The sequence below is a fragment of the Hypanus sabinus genome, chromosome 7, assembly GCF_030144855.1.
Source record: "Hypanus sabinus isolate sHypSab1 chromosome 7, sHypSab1.hap1, whole genome shotgun sequence".
Lineage (NCBI taxonomy): Eukaryota > Metazoa > Chordata > Chondrichthyes > Myliobatiformes > Dasyatidae > Hypanus > Hypanus sabinus.
In genome coordinates this window covers 28,767,778-28,783,748 of record NC_082712.1, presented here as the reverse complement: position 1 = coordinate 28,783,748, position 15,971 = coordinate 28,767,778, and the positions used below count along the sequence as shown (strand labels likewise).

Below are 15,971 nucleotides of genomic sequence, written 5' to 3'. Positions count from 1 at the left end.
CATTTTAAAAAATAGGGAAGACATTAATTAAAAAAATAATACGCTGGGTTTCAGTTAATTGGGCCATTGGTTAATCAGGGCAACCACTTATTTAGGGCAACTCTTAAAATACAAAAACTATTCAAGAAAATAGCTGGGATTCCCTTAACTTAATTGGGACACTATGCTGCTTAATTGTGGAGGACACGAATAAACGAGCAGTTTGTAAATAATGTCAGTTGAGTGTGTTTATGTTAAAAAGCAGTGATTATTGTCACTGAAAGTTGGCCAGCAGTAAGCAGTACAACTATTCAGAACTAATTTGCTGACCGTGATTTCGAGCATTCAGGCTTAGAGATGTCAGAAATGGGCAGGAGTGAAAATGAAATGACTTTATTATTTCAACCAGTTAGGGACTACGAAGAATTTGAAGGTATGAGCATCATCGCGAAGGTTACAATGAAAATGAAGATTTGGAAGTACAATCATCAATAGCTTTGCATTAAGGCTGTCCACTGCCTACACTCAGTGTCCTAACTGATTCTGCTCCTTTAAGTCAATTAAAAGAGTGAGTCAGATGAATTCCTCCGTTGATAACTACTAGAAGCTAAAATGCAGTCTTATAGTACTCTAGTAGTATTAATAGTGCTCGAACTTGTTCTGTATTTCATTTAAATACATAATTTGTTACTCAGTTCAATAGTAGTTTGTCTTTCTTTTACATCTTTTTAACTATTTCCATGAGACTTCAGCTAATTTGGGCACCTACTTAATTGGGCCAAAATGGACTGATCCCGATGTGTCCCCATTAACCACAATCCACTGTAAATACAACTTATGTACAATGATTGAATTAATGTAAATAAAGTGAGGCTTGGCAGAAGACTGACTGTACGTAAGGGGACTGACAGGAAATTATAAAGTAGTGGTGGCGGGATGGGTTACTGAGTGGAGGTGTTGATCAGCCTTACTGCTTGGGGAAAGCAACTGTTCTGGAGTCTGCTGGTCCTGGCGTGGATGCTACGTAGTCTCCTCCCTGATGGGAGTGGGGCAAACACTCCAGGAGCAGAGTGGGTGAGATCCTTCATGATATTGCTCGTCTTTTTGTATATACTCTATGTCCTTGATAGCAGGTAGGCTGGTGCCGGTGATGCACTGGGCAGTTCTGACAACTTCCTGTGCATGTTGCTTCATGAGCATCGAGCAGGGTCACTCAAAGATATTTGGATCTGAGGTTGTTGTGGGCAGTGTGCAGTCTAACTCACAAGTGAAGACCTATTCCCCCTAGGGTTTTCTGTTGATAAGGGCAATGCTTTCCTAATGTCTTGGCTGGCAGTATGAAGCTTGGTCAATTGTGGTTAGATGCTGAACAGCCTCCAGGTAACAGTGACATATTTAAAGTCTAGAGGTGGGATAGGAAGGGATCAAAGTAGCTTCAGGCAGATGTTCAGTGAGAAAATCACTGGTTCAAATCTCACTCCAGAGTCTCAAGTACATTTTCCAGGCTTGAACTCCAGTACACTACTGAGGGAGTGATCGTCCTCATCAACTCTTTGAGGAAATAGATCTTAGCTGGTGAGTCAGATTATACGCTGCCTGCTCGCGGACTGTCGAGGATGTTGCCTTTTAATGCAATGTTGAGCCAAGGCCTTGTCTGCCGTCTCTCAAGAAAATAAAGCGCAGTTTAAAATGCTGTGCTCTAATAACGACCCAAAACAAAATGTAATAGCTGTAAGACAAACAGTGCAAATTTCAGCATCTTTCAGTCATTTTGAACAAATTGACCAAATACAGGAAGGCATGGAAGCAAATTGGGACGAGCTTCTTGAAGTCCAGCCACTGATCCTGAGAGATATGCAAGTTCAAACCCCACCACAACAGCTGGGGAATTTAAGTTCAAGTAATTAAACAAACCTCATAATAACCACAAAAACTCATCTGGTTCACAGATATATTTCAGAGAAGGAAATCTGGAATACTTGACAGAGGCAATGCTATGTGGTTGTATTTTAATTGCTTCCTCAGTTTAAAGGTTGTGCAGATTGGACAATATGCTCTAGCATTGTAAGCTATGTCCATATCCTGTGCAAAATAACGTAATTCTGTCTGGAATTTTCCCAGGTTATCTTCTTGTACAGAATAAATAAGGGGCTCAGAGGAACGTAGGTTCAAATCTCATTATAGGGCTTAATGTGGAAAATAAAATTTCCTGTTGCTTTGTCTTTAGTTGCAAAAAGAATGATTAGTATTGGTAATGTATAAACTCAAGATAAAGGATTTAAAATTCACTGGAGTAAAGCAAAAGAAATCTGACTGTGATATTGATAATGATGTACAGCTGCAGCCACTGTAGAAGGAAAGGGTCATTCAATACTTGGATCTCTTCAGGGAGAAAACATGGAGGTTCATTGAAGTACAAGTCCAAAAAGTCACTCAGACTTTCAATGCCTGGATCGCACAACCATGTGAGACAGAACACTGAGCCTCTAATGAAAAAAGAATTTAAACCGTTCCAGTTATCTGTAAATATCTACTGAGAATCTGAGGCTTGAAAAACATACCAATCTCCTTGTAACATTCCAAAGCAACGTAGATCATTGACACGCTGTTGAGTGCTATCATTCCAGAGGTAAAATCCAGTTCAAGTTTTGACAAATGATGATATACTGTGATGACTTGTCAGAGTGTTTCAAGCACTTTTACACTGAAAGACTGAAAATGAGGGCAGATCAAGTGGGCTGGGATTTTTCCCAGCTGAACTCGGTGGAAACACAGAACAGGGCAATAACGGGCCTTTCGGCCTGTGATCTGTGTGATGACCATGATGCCAATTGAAACTGCACGCGGTTTAGATCCCTTCATTCTTTGTCTGTTCTTGTGCCCGACCAAATGCCTCTTAATCTATCTGCTTCCACCACTGTGTTCAATCAACTGCCATTCTCAGAGTAAACAAAAGTAAGCTCTTATATCTCTTTTAAACTTTCCCTCCTCTCACCTTAAACTTAATGCCCTCTCGTACTTGATATTTCTAATATGGAAAAAAAGAGACAAAGACTATCTGCCTTATCGATGTCCTTCATGATTGTATATAGTTCTGTCAGGCTATCCCATAGCTTCAGCGGTAGTCCATGTTTCCCCTAGCTCTCCATATAGCTGACACTCTCAAATCCAGGCAACAACCTGTTGAATAATCTTTTCAGCCTCTCCACAACCTGCAAAACTTTTCAGCTGTGGTGACCAGGTTAGGCAGGTGCCTTGGTACAATAGTGGTGAGCGTGATGTTTTTACAGCTCAGAGTGCCATAGTTCAGAGTTCAATTCCAACACCATTCGTAAGGAGCTTGTACTCCGTGATAAGTGTGGATTTCCTCCGGCCACTCCTGTATCCTCCCACATTCCAAAGACGTACTAGATAATAGACTAATTTGTCATTGTAAATTGTCCTGCAATTAGGCTAGGGTTAAATAAGTGGGTTGCTGGGCTGGGCCTGTTCTGCACTGTATTTGAAAATTAAAAAAAATAAAGCTGCAAATGAAGCAAATCAAAGCTTTATGCAGCTGCCAAATACAGTAACTTTCTGACTTATATTCTCAATGTCCCAAATTACGAAGGTACTTGGGGTCTTTTTTAACCACCCTTTCTACTTTCAAGGAACTATGGACTTGTACACCAAGATCCCCTCTGTACATCAAAGCTCTTAATCTGGTCATTTCCTGTACACTTGCACTTGCATTTAACCTCCTAAGCTGCAGTCTCCCAAACTGGACGAAACTCCATTTGCTATTTCTTTGCCAGTATTTCCAGCCGGTCTATATTCAGCTTTATCCTTAGACAACCTTGCTCACACTCCATAATTCTGCCAATTTCTTTGTGCCCTTGACAAACTAACTAATCAGCTCATCGATGTTTTCACCCAAGTAATTTCTGTATATATCACACACAGCAGAAGCCCAGCACTGAGCTCTGTGGGAAATCATTGGTCACAGACCTCCTTGAAGGGTAATTCCCATCCACCACGACCCTCTGTCTTCTGTGCCAAGCCCATTCTGAATCCAATCTACCAGGTTACTGCAGATCCCACGTGCCTCAATCTGAAACAGTCTCACAATTGTTGGGTATGAAAGGCCATTCAGCCCCTCTGGTTCTTTCAACTCTTTCCAGCACATTTCATTTGGTTCCATACCTGGTCTTTTCTCTGCAAATTATTTTCACTCCTGCCTATTCAATACTGAAAGCTCTGGAGTCTATTAGGCTGTGTTGTATCTCATTATTCTACATCCCAAATTGCATCAACAAAGCATCTTGTAAATCTGCAGTGAAAATATCTGGTGACATGATGGCACCAAAGCTGAATCCTCACTTCATACTTTTCTAGACATAAAATGCCCTCTGCAATTGAGTGTAGTTGCTTTATGGAGAAAAAACAATTTTTGGTCTACACCCACTCCCCTCATCCTCCCCACCCCATTATTATGTCCTGCTTAAAGCTAATCTTTTCCTCTGCACTATGGATATCACAAATTGGCATTTGGGATCAAAGCAGGCTAAGAGAAAGTAATTGGGGAAGAGAGGCACCGGAGGTTGTGGGTCTCTTGCTAAAATGGTAGGATGCTGATGATGATACAGGTATAAATGCTGCTTTGGATGAGAGTTCCATGGTGAGTCGTGAACTAGAATTAGAAGAGAGCTCTATCAATCAACAAAAAGCTGTTTCTGCTTCACCCCTGGGGCACGAATTAGGGAGTACTCAAAACTAAAAACTGAGCAAGTACTCAAACACAGTTACATCAATCCCTGAAAATACCAACACAGGCTAACACTACGAGAATCAAAAATGCAAATTCATGGCCTTATGTGACACAAAACTATTATATCATCTGATGTCACTTTGAAGAATCTTCCCTCCATCTGAGGCAACGTTAAACCACAACCACCTAGCCTATGAGGGCAAGCTTGCTGATCAGTTATACTTATTTGCTTTTTACTTTAAAGCAGGGGTTCCCAAACTTTTTTATGCTATGGACCCCTACCATTAACCAAGGGGTCTGTGTTGGGAACCCCCGCTTTAAGGATATTTTTCTGCTCCTACATCTATGAAAATCCATACATTGTTCACTCATTAACTTTTTATATTACTCTTTGGATCAAATTCTGGCTTCATAAACATCCGCAAAATAGCTTGGTAATAACTTCGAAAGGCTCTCATTTCACTGGTGAGCAGATCAGTGCTTCAAGAATGGGAAAACATTTTTTCTATTTATCTTCTTCATGTTATTATGTTTCAGTTTCAGTTATGGGTTTCTGGGGCTATTTTCCCTGTTAAAAATGGCTTGAATTTCAAGTAAATCTGGGAATTTGCAATCAGAGATTGTGAATTGAACCATAAGATCATAAGATATAGGAGCAGAAGCTGGCCATTTGGCCCATCGAGTATGCTGCACTATTGCATCATGGCTGATCCAATTTTCCTCTCAGCCCCAATCTCCTGCCTTCTCCCCATATTCCTTCATGCCCTGACCAATCAAGAATCTATCAACCTGAGAGCATTAGCTAAAACTCTGACATGGACGATCCCAAGTCCGGCTGCAAAAGGAGGAGGGTTGGGTTTTGTGCTGGCAAACTGTAAAAACCCAGCACTACAGAAACTCCAAAGACCTCATTCATGGGAGAGAAAGGATCTTCGAAGATGGGCTACACCTGAGGAAACTTGAAAGACTGACTGAGGACAGAGGACTCCGGCGAGCTGCTGTTAGTAGCCTATGCCCCAGCAGAGGTGATGGGCAGAAGAGGAAGAAAATGAAGTAGTTAAAACAGCTCCATTCTTCATGTGAACATTGTTCAGCATGAGTCCACAACCAGCAATTAAGGATAAAACCCCTAATTAATTTTTATCACCAGCAGTCAAGGGCAATGACATCAAGTGTTGCTATTTCACTCTCTGAATTATAAACATTATCACATTGTCACAAAAAGTACATTGTAGAATCTTTTATGCACAGACAATTTGACAGGGTGATAAATACAACACAATATCCATCATTTTCATTCCAAATTATATTTTTCTTTGAAAATGTACACCACAGCAATAATAAATATATTTTGATCTCATCATGATTTATTTAGCTTCTATTTGCTTTGTGATTTGTACTGAAACCAGAGTTTATTTTGATGTAATGCTTCAAATCCATGATAACTTGATTCATTTCAGACTCTGATATTAAAATATACTGATGGGATCAATTTTGTTTCAAAACAATGCTTTCTTCCTGTCTCTACCTGAACTGACAGATGTTCATCAACTTGGCGAGTGCAAAACATCAAAACCAACTAAATTCAGAAGGGACCCCTCACAACGAACATGAACCACGGGCAGAGGAGGGCTGCCTTCCACAAGGGGGCAAAGGCAGCTCACCAGGTTGCTACTGTCAAACCTTTCGGAGGCAATTTCTACTCTACCATTACAGTAGCAACAATCTATTCAGAAATGATGTACACATCCGACAGAAAACTAAAGAAATCCATAGTTGAACTTACGATTTTACCACTTACCTATGAAATAAGAGAGCAATACCGCCAGAATAACCGATACTCCAACCGCACAAAGGGCTGTGCACTTCCAGCTGCAGTACTTGGATGATTTCTTGAACTTAAAAGCACTTCTAGAAAGAGTGTTCCTTGGCAGTGGGCGTGGCGGCGGTGAATAGACAGCACTCGAAGCCATGGTGTAACCAGGCGAGGCAGTGCTGAACAATGGTGTAGTCCCTGTTCCCGTCTTGAAAAGGAAATGCCTGAAAGGGGACAAAGAGACAGTCAAGAGGAAGATGCTTGGAAACCGTGAGGCACTACAATAAATGCAGCATCTGACAAGACGCCAAGATCTACAGCAGGACGATCAACAGCACAGGCATGCTGCGGTGCACTGGGTAAACAAGTGTTGAACTTAAGATGGCCAAGGGGGAAATGTAAGTGGCACCAAATAAAACACTCATTCCAAGAAGGTGGGGAGAGTTCAAATAAAAGGTGTGAATCGACAGACTGAGATAGTCAACAACAACTTGGCTTTCGTGGGTAAATGGGGCGAGATAAACATGGCAGTTAGCAGGGTCATGGTAGGGTGAAGATCCTGTTTCTGTGCTGTATGACTCTCTGACTCGAATCTATAATGCATCTCCTGCACTGATTTGAAAGTCTTCTGCCCATAATACACCTGCTCTAGTTTGGCACACTATTTTAACTGCTCAAATTGAACAGGTTTCGTTGATAAAGATGAACAGCTCTTGGTGAGGTAAACAATTTGTGAGGTTATTCTGCAGGGTTCAGGTACCCAGAGGACCAGAATGACTCATCATCTGCACTGAGACAGTGATCTTAGAAAAATAACACCACTGTGGAGAGAACATTTAGCTCTCTTTCTTTAGCTTTGTACGATCCCATTGAAGTGGTTGAGGCAGTTCTTTTTGCACTGCCTTTCTCCCACACTGCTGAGAGCCCTTGCACTTGCTGAGGATTGCTCACACTGGGACTTGGTAGTGGAAAACCTGGTGCCGGGCTCTGAATTAGATGTGACGGCAACTCAGCGATCTGCTGTGCATGCACCAGTTTTGTTTCCCACTATTTCTACATGGTCTGCTTCAGCTTCTCCCTTTATATTTAACAATTTAGTGCTGTCTGCCAGAACATGGGCTTATGGCATCTTTCATTCAAGCAGGCTGAAGGTAACGAGGCAATCCACTGTGACAGAATACCTAGTTTTTGAGCTTCAAAATTCTGTACTCTGGAAATCTTAACAAGTAACACACATAAAATGTTGGGAGGATCTCAGCAAGTCAGGCAGTGCCAATGGAGGTTAACAAACAACCTGACCTTCCCGACTGAGAAGGGTTGCGGACTTGGGCTGGAAGGAAAGTGGATAAGGGAGTCCAGTATTTTCATCAAAAGCTTGAGGTGAAGATCTGAGTCGGGCTGGGCAAGATTAATATTGTGAAGATGCTCTCCATACTACAAAAAATATAAAATGTCCTGCAAGGGTTTTAGAGCCAGAAACATATTTTACAACTACTTGAATGTGCGCTTGAAGAGGCAGCAATCTGAATGCTGGATTGTGGTTTGTGGCGGGCCATTTTGACTAGAATAGACACAGTGAACTGAAGAGTCCCAGACTCGAAATGTTGGCTGCTTCTCTTTCCACTGGGTGATCCAATTATTGGTTTTATTTCAGATTTACAGCAAATTTTCAGATTTTCGTGGACTAAACTATCTCCTTCTTGAAGTAAATGTTCTGGTTGTTAGTTTGTTAGAGAGTGGGGTAATGTGGAACTCACTATCACTAGAGACAATGAAAAGATGCATAAGCAGTAAGGAGAAATGGGAGGAGGCTGGTAAGGATGTACTGGGCCCAAAGGCCTGTTTCAAAACTGAGCTTTCCTCACAATGCAGCAACAGTGGTTCAGCAGGTAGTGCAGCTGTATCACAACTCCAGTGACCAAGGTTCAATTACCAACCCTGCTATGTGACGCTTTCACGTCTCCTCGTGACCATGTGGGTTCCCTCTGGGTGCTCCAGTTTATCCCGTTAGGAAGATAAATTGGCAAGGTCAGTTATCCCTTGTGCAAGTGGGGGGAGGAAGTGATCAGATTGTCGGGAAGCAAGTGGGAGAAGAGGATCGGTAGGATTTCTCCAGTTTCCTGCAAAGTGATGGGCCGCACGGCCTCCTTTGTATCACAAGATGATGAAAAGAAAAAATAGAAACGATACGCAGGTTGATGTCATTGACAATAATCCCTGACCAACCTCTATTCCAAAGATCCTGTCGTTACCCATAAACCATTACAAGAAGAATGCCACTGCAGTGGCTGGGGACTGTGGAGCTGTTATCCACATCACTGAGCTTGCAAGGCCATCCAAATAAATTTGCTTAAGAATTATTGTGCAGTTTTAATCAGAAGGCCTGCTGGACAGTGGTAAAGCCTGATAAATACCTCAGCTCATGAGGTGTCCCTGGGCCTCCCTGTTCCCTCTGTGACAGCGATCAATACTGACAGCTTCACAAATATATTCATAAAAACGCAGAGCTCACAAAGCAGGAGGGTTTCTCTGTACTTCAGCAAAATTCCTGACTTCCCCAATGTTCCTGCCCTAAATATCCCATGGATAACCAACATTTTCTTTATGCTTGAAGTCAGGCAGGGAGAATAGGAGATAAACTCAATTAAATTTATTTATTTTGAGATAAAGCGCAGAACAGGCCCATCCAACCCATTGAGCCACACCACCCAGCGATGCACCTACTCAACACAGGCCCAACCAGAAGGTAAGTCACCATTTAACCGACCAACTGGTAGGTCTCTGGACTGTGGGAGGAAACCGGAGCACCCGGAGGAAACACACATGGCTCACAGGGAAGACATACAAACCCTTACAGGCCTCGCCGGACATGAACTCTGAGCTCTGGAATACCCCGAGGTGTAATAGCATCGCGATAACCGCTATGCTCTGTGGGTACCACAGACAAAGACTGATAAACAACTAATGTGCAAAAGACACAGTGCGTTAATAAATAAATAGGTAGATAGATGGCCAGATAAATAAATATAAAAGAGGATATGATTTTGGATAAGGGTCATTCCTACCTGAACTGACTCTAACAAACCCAAATGAAATACAGGGATGAAAGCAGCTTCAATTGTTCATAATCAGTATAGTTATATCACGAACAAACTGATTGAATTAATTTGCACTGATTGATTTGGCAGCTTACTTAATGGTATGCTTATACCAATTTATATTCACCTCTGGCCGGATTGGGAGTGGGAAATCACATGGGCAGCTTTCCTTATCTGTTTTTATTTTAGATTCACTTTCACTTTGATGGGAGCTCCGTTTAGAAGTAGGTGTTACGCACAAATCCCAACAGACATTGTCTATATCAAGTTAACAGCACACGCAATGAAAGTTACAGCATACGGCACAGCAATGAAAGACAGCAGCAGAGCAGATAACTACGAGGAAGCTGTTTTAACCTTCATGCAGTTGGTACATTAGCATATGTACACCACACAAAATGGGGGGGGGGGGAGGTCATTTGCTGCTGGAAATTAAAAGTAACAGACAACAAAAGAATCAAAATAAAAATTAGCAAAGTTAAGCAATTCTCAATTGCAGTTTTCTTTACTTTGATACACTAATGCAAACAAATGCTACATTTAGGACAGGGAATTAAAAATGAACAATAGAAAATGATGCAAGCTGAGACACAAGATATGCACAACGTTAAGATCAAATCTGCTTCAGGGTAAAACCAGGTTGCAATTTAACCAAATGTATTCATTTCTAAAGGACATAAGTTGGTATGTATTCCAATTAGCTTTTACTTGTGTAATTAGTCCACAACCTTAAAATTGCTTTGCCATTATAATAATATTAGTGAATAAATCAGTCCAAAATCACTTGTCTGCAAGCCTAGGAAATTAGACTTTTGGATAAATATGCAATTCCAGTAACTTCAGGTACAGGAGTACATGTGCTGAGGTTCTGGAGGCTGAGGTTACTTTCTCCGGTTAAAACCTACAAATGTTTGGTTCAGTTGTAAATGGTAGCACTGCACAAACACTGCTCCATCATCACGATCAGTCCTTACAGCTCCCTTTTGCCAAAATTTTGGTTTTTCATCCTCATTTAAGGGGTTCCTCAAAATCTTCCTCTTCAATCAAGCCAACAGCCATCCCCAGCATCTCCTCCCTCTTCTCCTACACAAAGTTTACATTTATATAGTGCCTTTAATATTGCAAAATACTAATAAATATTATTCTGAGGAACATTCCAAAAGGAGTAAAAAAAAGGGCAGAGAATGTTACAACAAATCTGTTTTTAGAGGATCTAAAGGGTTTTTAAGGAAGAAATAAAATTGGGGAAGCAGATGTGTTTTATCTACATCCCATTTGCTTCAGAGATACTTTGTAAAGTGTTTTCAAAGTTAGAGATGTCAGTTAAGTACAAGTTTGTATCATGCAAATTTCATGCAAAGATCTATCATGAAAATCAAGTACTATTAATGGTAAATGTATGTGAGCACAGTACCGTGCAAAAGGCTTAGGCACAAATACACAGCTAGAGGGCCTAAGACTTTTTACACAATACTATAGTAATCTTATGTATGGCACTTTGCAGCCGCCAAAAAACAATATTCATGACGTATGTGAGTGATGATGAACCAGATTCTGATATGGGTCCCTACTGTGGACTGAGAGTGGGAAGGAGGCAGCGAGAGGGGAATCGTGGTTGGGAAAAGGGGAAGGGAGAGGTGAAGCAGCAGAAAGCACCAGAGAGGCATTCTGTAATGTAATGGAATTCTGTAATAAACCAATTGTCTGGAATTAAATGACCTTGCCTGCCACCTCCCCCCACCTCTGGCACTTCCTCTCTGCCATCTTTCCCACACCCCTCCCAGGGCACTCCACCCTCAATATTCCCAACACCCTTTGCTGCTGCCAGATTTACAAATTTGCTCTCTACTCCATATTGACAACTACCGTACTGTGCAAAAGTCTTAGGCACACTGTCGATATATATGTGCCTAAGACCTTTCCACAATACTACAGATGCCTCAAAGTAAGCACCTAATTGGAAGAATACATACAAAAATAATTAATGGTTAAACCACACGTGTTAAGCCGTGATCACCACACCACAGAAAGGATGTTATTAAGGAAGAGAGAGTGCAGAAAGGATTCACAAGGGTTTGCCTGGACTTGAGGGCAGTTTTCCTTGGAGCAGAGGAGGCTGAGGGACAACCCTATAGAGGTCAATGAAATTACGAAGGATGAGGTCACACATAGATAAGATAGACAAAATAAGAGGGCATAGGTTTAAGTAAAGGTGGTGAAGATTTAAAGGCAGCTGAGAGGTAGTAGATTTTCATGTAGAGTGCGAAGGGTATATGGAATGAGCTGCCATGAAGATGGAGGCAGCAGGTATACTGTAATTAAGAAGTTAAAAAAAACTTTTGGACAAGCACATGGGATAGAAGAGACTTAGAGGGATATGGGTCAAACACAGGCTAATAGAATTAGGCATTTGGTCAGCATGATTGAGTTGGGCCAAAGGATCTTTGTCAGCTGCATAACACTATGGGTCAGTTGCTAAGTCTTAATCAGTAAGTTGTGGGTTAAGATGCAGTCCGTGACCTGAATGCTTTATGCATTTTTCCCTTTGTTTCTTTTTCCCTCAAAAAGGCAACTCTGCCAATCTGAAAGTCCACAGAGAAAGGAGACAGTCGATCTTCTGGTCAACATTCTTCCCAATCCAATTAGTTTCCATGTGGGAACTCGCTGTGTGCTGTCATATTACATATTATTTGTGACAGTGCCAGTAGCAGTTAAGAATGTTACATATTTAACTACATGTAGTCTATGTACTTTACGTCAACTTATTTATCTACAGAATTATATTTTAATCTGCTAATATTATTGTTAATATTGTTTAATTTGTTGTTTCATTTAGCTGTGTACATATGTATTAAATGGCAAAAAAATTGAACTTGAACTTGAACTTAGTTCATCTGCAATCAATGATGACCAAGAAGCTATTGGTAAAACCTATTGATGTCCTTCAGGGTATGGAAATCTGCCATTCTTAACTGCTATGGGTTTCATGGTGACTCAGTGTGAATGATACATAACTGATCTCCAAAACGCCCCATGAAATTGTATCAAATATTTATCCCAAGGTATGTAATGGCTTCTCAATGGATGAGTAATAAATGCTGGCATTATTAGGGATAATCACATTCAATATATCAATACATAGAATCAAAAATTTAATTCAAGTCACCTGCAGTCATAAAAGGCACTACATAAATGCGACTTATTGTCTTCATTTTTTTGTCTTCCCCATTGTGAGATGTAGCAGTGTCACAGTTTGATGACTAGATAGAACGATGAAGCAGCAATTTCCCCATTGGCATTGGCGAGGCTGCTGACTACAATGCCAACTGCGGAACTGAACCATACAGAGCTGAAATATGTCACATTCTGTGTGGAGTAAAACGCAAAATGCTGGAGGAACTCAGCAGTTCAGGCCGCATCTATGCAGAGGAATAAAGAGTCAACGTTTTGGGGCTAGACCCATCTGATGCACCCTCATGTGTACCTTTCCACAGATACTGCCTGACCAGCTGAACTCCTCCAGTGATTTTGTGTGTGTTACTCTAAATTTCCAGAATATGCAGAATCTCTCGTTTTTATAGCATTCTGTGCAGATCATCTATGTAGGGATCAGCAACAAAGGCAGAAATCACACTGCGGTGGCAGTAGAGTGGGGTGTGGGGAGCAGCACTGAGGCTGAAGGGTTGGTGCTTTCAAACGACTAAGAGAAAAAAAATCAGCAAGATCATTCTCTCTCCCATCACTGGGCTGAGAGTTGTGCTGGAAGAACCTTGTGTAGAGACACGTTTCTGCATGGCAGGCAGATAGGACGTCTGGTAAATCAGTCACTGTCTCTTTAAAAAATCTCAGGGTTAAAAGTGTACAGTCCCGGCAGCAACACAGCAAGCTTCCGTGGGGTATCTTGTACCCTTCTGAAAGGTACTGGGTTTACAAATAGTGAAGGCACTGTTCCAGCGCTTCCTTCATCCTGGAAACTTAATTTGGTGATGAAAATTAGCAATGAAACACCCAATGATGCAGCATACATCACATAAAAGAAATCCAGCATGAATGATATCCATGCTTCTTTAAGAATATTTAGTTTTGAAGGATCACGTTCGGCATGGAGGTAACAAGTAAGCTGCACCCTCTCCTGATTCCAAAGTTTTGTACTGACCTAGTTACTAAACAAAATCCTATCACTGGTCACAGTGTTTAATGTAAAATTGTGAACAGGAAGGGGGGGAGGAGGGAAATAAAAGCAGTTCAGTTTGAATTTAATGCTCTGAAAGCTGATGATAGTAATTAAAATTAAAAGGCTGGAACTGTCTAAGCAGTTCCAATTGTTATTGCACAGTGGCAAGCTGGCTTGTCTGAATGGAAAATGAGTTGTTGCTAAGCTGTCAGACGAGTGATTTTGCTTTATAGGCTTGTAAGAGAACATTGCCGTGAATAGAAATTTAGATTGGTTGCACTTAAGAGAAATCAGAGAAAGGGCCTCTTGGCCTCAAAATGTCATATATTTCATCAATAGAAAGAATAGCATTTACTATTAGTCCCCTTTTTATGCTACAAGATTCTGTGTTGGCAGCTCGCATCACTTTTCTGTATTTCGTTTTGCTTCTCAGAATGACATACCCGTCCCCGTAACTCCCATCGTGACATGGAGGAGTAAATACATCCATCTCTATTAGGTTGTCATGCCCATTTTCAAGAACTGCCTGCTTTGCTAATTTTCTATGTGTAGAAATGAGATATAAAAACGTTAAAGGAGTCAGGGGAAGCATTTACCATAAGCATCGTAAACAGCAATCAGGGAACAAGATATGCGCACAGTGTCCACTTTATTAGGTACAGGAGAGTAACCCAGTGTGGTCTTCTGCTGCTGTAGCCCATCCACATTAAGGTTTGACGTGCCGTGCTTTCAGAAATGCCTGTCTGCACAACACTGTTGGTAGAGCGTGGTTATTTGAGTTACTTTCACCCTCCTATCAGTTTCAAACAGTCTGGCCTTTCTCCTCTGAACTCTCTCAATTAACAAGGAGCTTTCACCCACAGAACTGCCATCCACTGGATGTTTTTGTTTTTTCACATTATTCTCTGTAAACTCTAGAGACTGTTGTGCACAAAAATTCCAGGAATTCAGTAGTTTCTTATATACTCAAACCGCCCCATCTGCCACCAACATGGTCAAAGAAAAAATAAATCTGAGTCACATTTCCTCCCCGTTCTCATGTTTGGTCTGAACCACAACTGAACTTTTGACTATGTCCGCATGCATTTATGCATTGAGTTGCTGCATGGATTAATTAGATATTTGCATTAACGAGCAGGTGTACCTAATAAAGTGACCACTGAGTGTATATAAAAGCAAGTAACAGGTAAACTACATTTGAATGAGTTACATTCCAATAGTGCTAGCAAAGATGCAACCACAGGATTTTAAAAAAAGCAAACATCCCCTGCCATTGCAACATTCTCACATGTGAGGTCATTAAGAATGAAACTTGCTGTTTGTTTTAACAGAATATGTGGAGTTCTGGTAATTGCCAAGACAAGTCACAACTTATCCCTGACATAGTTACCCCCCACCCCCGAGACACCTGGCCAGCTTTGTTAATGGAGGTAAATGTCCAAGGAGTCCACAGTTATTTAGATATTTCACATGGTTTCTGAAAAGAAAACTTACTTTTTCAGTCAAGTGAAACACAAAGGCAGTGATGGTGACAGTTTATTGTGATGCATCTAAACATCTGGCCATGAGAGATGGATCCACGTGATTAAATGGGATGCCACAGCCCTACGTTTCTTTTCCCTTCACGCATTACCCAACATGGATGACTATACTCATCAAAATAAAACCCACAATGCCTTTCTGCTTTGCATTCTCATCAGTATCTGCCAAGTTTAGAATTGTTTACAAGTTTTAGCAGCGAATGTGAATGCACATCTGCCAGTTCCCCAGACACGTAAGTATACTCTTGGGGGTAGATAACATAAATAGCTACATTGAGCCAATCCATTTTCAATCCAGATTACATCCAAGGAACAACTACTAGGAAGGTTTTTAGTTTTCCTTGTAATCATCATATCTTGGTGAGAACGTTTGGCTTTTCAATTATTTTCTCCTCTGAATGATCAGGAGTACTTCTGAATCAGAAAGTTGTGGATCAAATTAATTTCGCATTTAAAATGATGCTCAGGTACTATATAAAGGTAATGCTGCATTTCCAAAGATTTAGCATTCAACTGAGAAACAAACGATAGCCTTGTCTGACATTCATGTGGATTGCTTTGGGAGTATTCAAAGAAAAGCAAGGAGATTTCCCTGACTCATGTTTACCTTTGGTTT

The 15,971-nt window shown here is 41.0% G+C and overlaps 1 protein-coding gene across 5 annotated transcripts in view; it reads right to left on the bottom strand.

The window, feature by feature from the left end:
- Window positions 1–15,971, bottom strand: part of tenm3 (teneurin transmembrane protein 3) — a 1,636,378-nt gene that overhangs the window by 217,262 nt on the left and 1,403,145 nt on the right. For all 5 annotated transcript variants that reach the window (XM_059974311.1, XM_059974313.1, XM_059974312.1 and 2 more), the window contains 2 exons: window positions 14,258–14,356; window positions 6,528–6,766 (listed from right to left, as the gene is read on the bottom strand). In XM_059974311.1, the coding sequence (XP_059830294.1) occupies window positions 6,528–6,766; window positions 14,258–14,356 (338 nt within the window). The remainder of the gene's footprint in view (window positions 1–6,527; window positions 6,767–14,257; window positions 14,357–15,971) is intronic.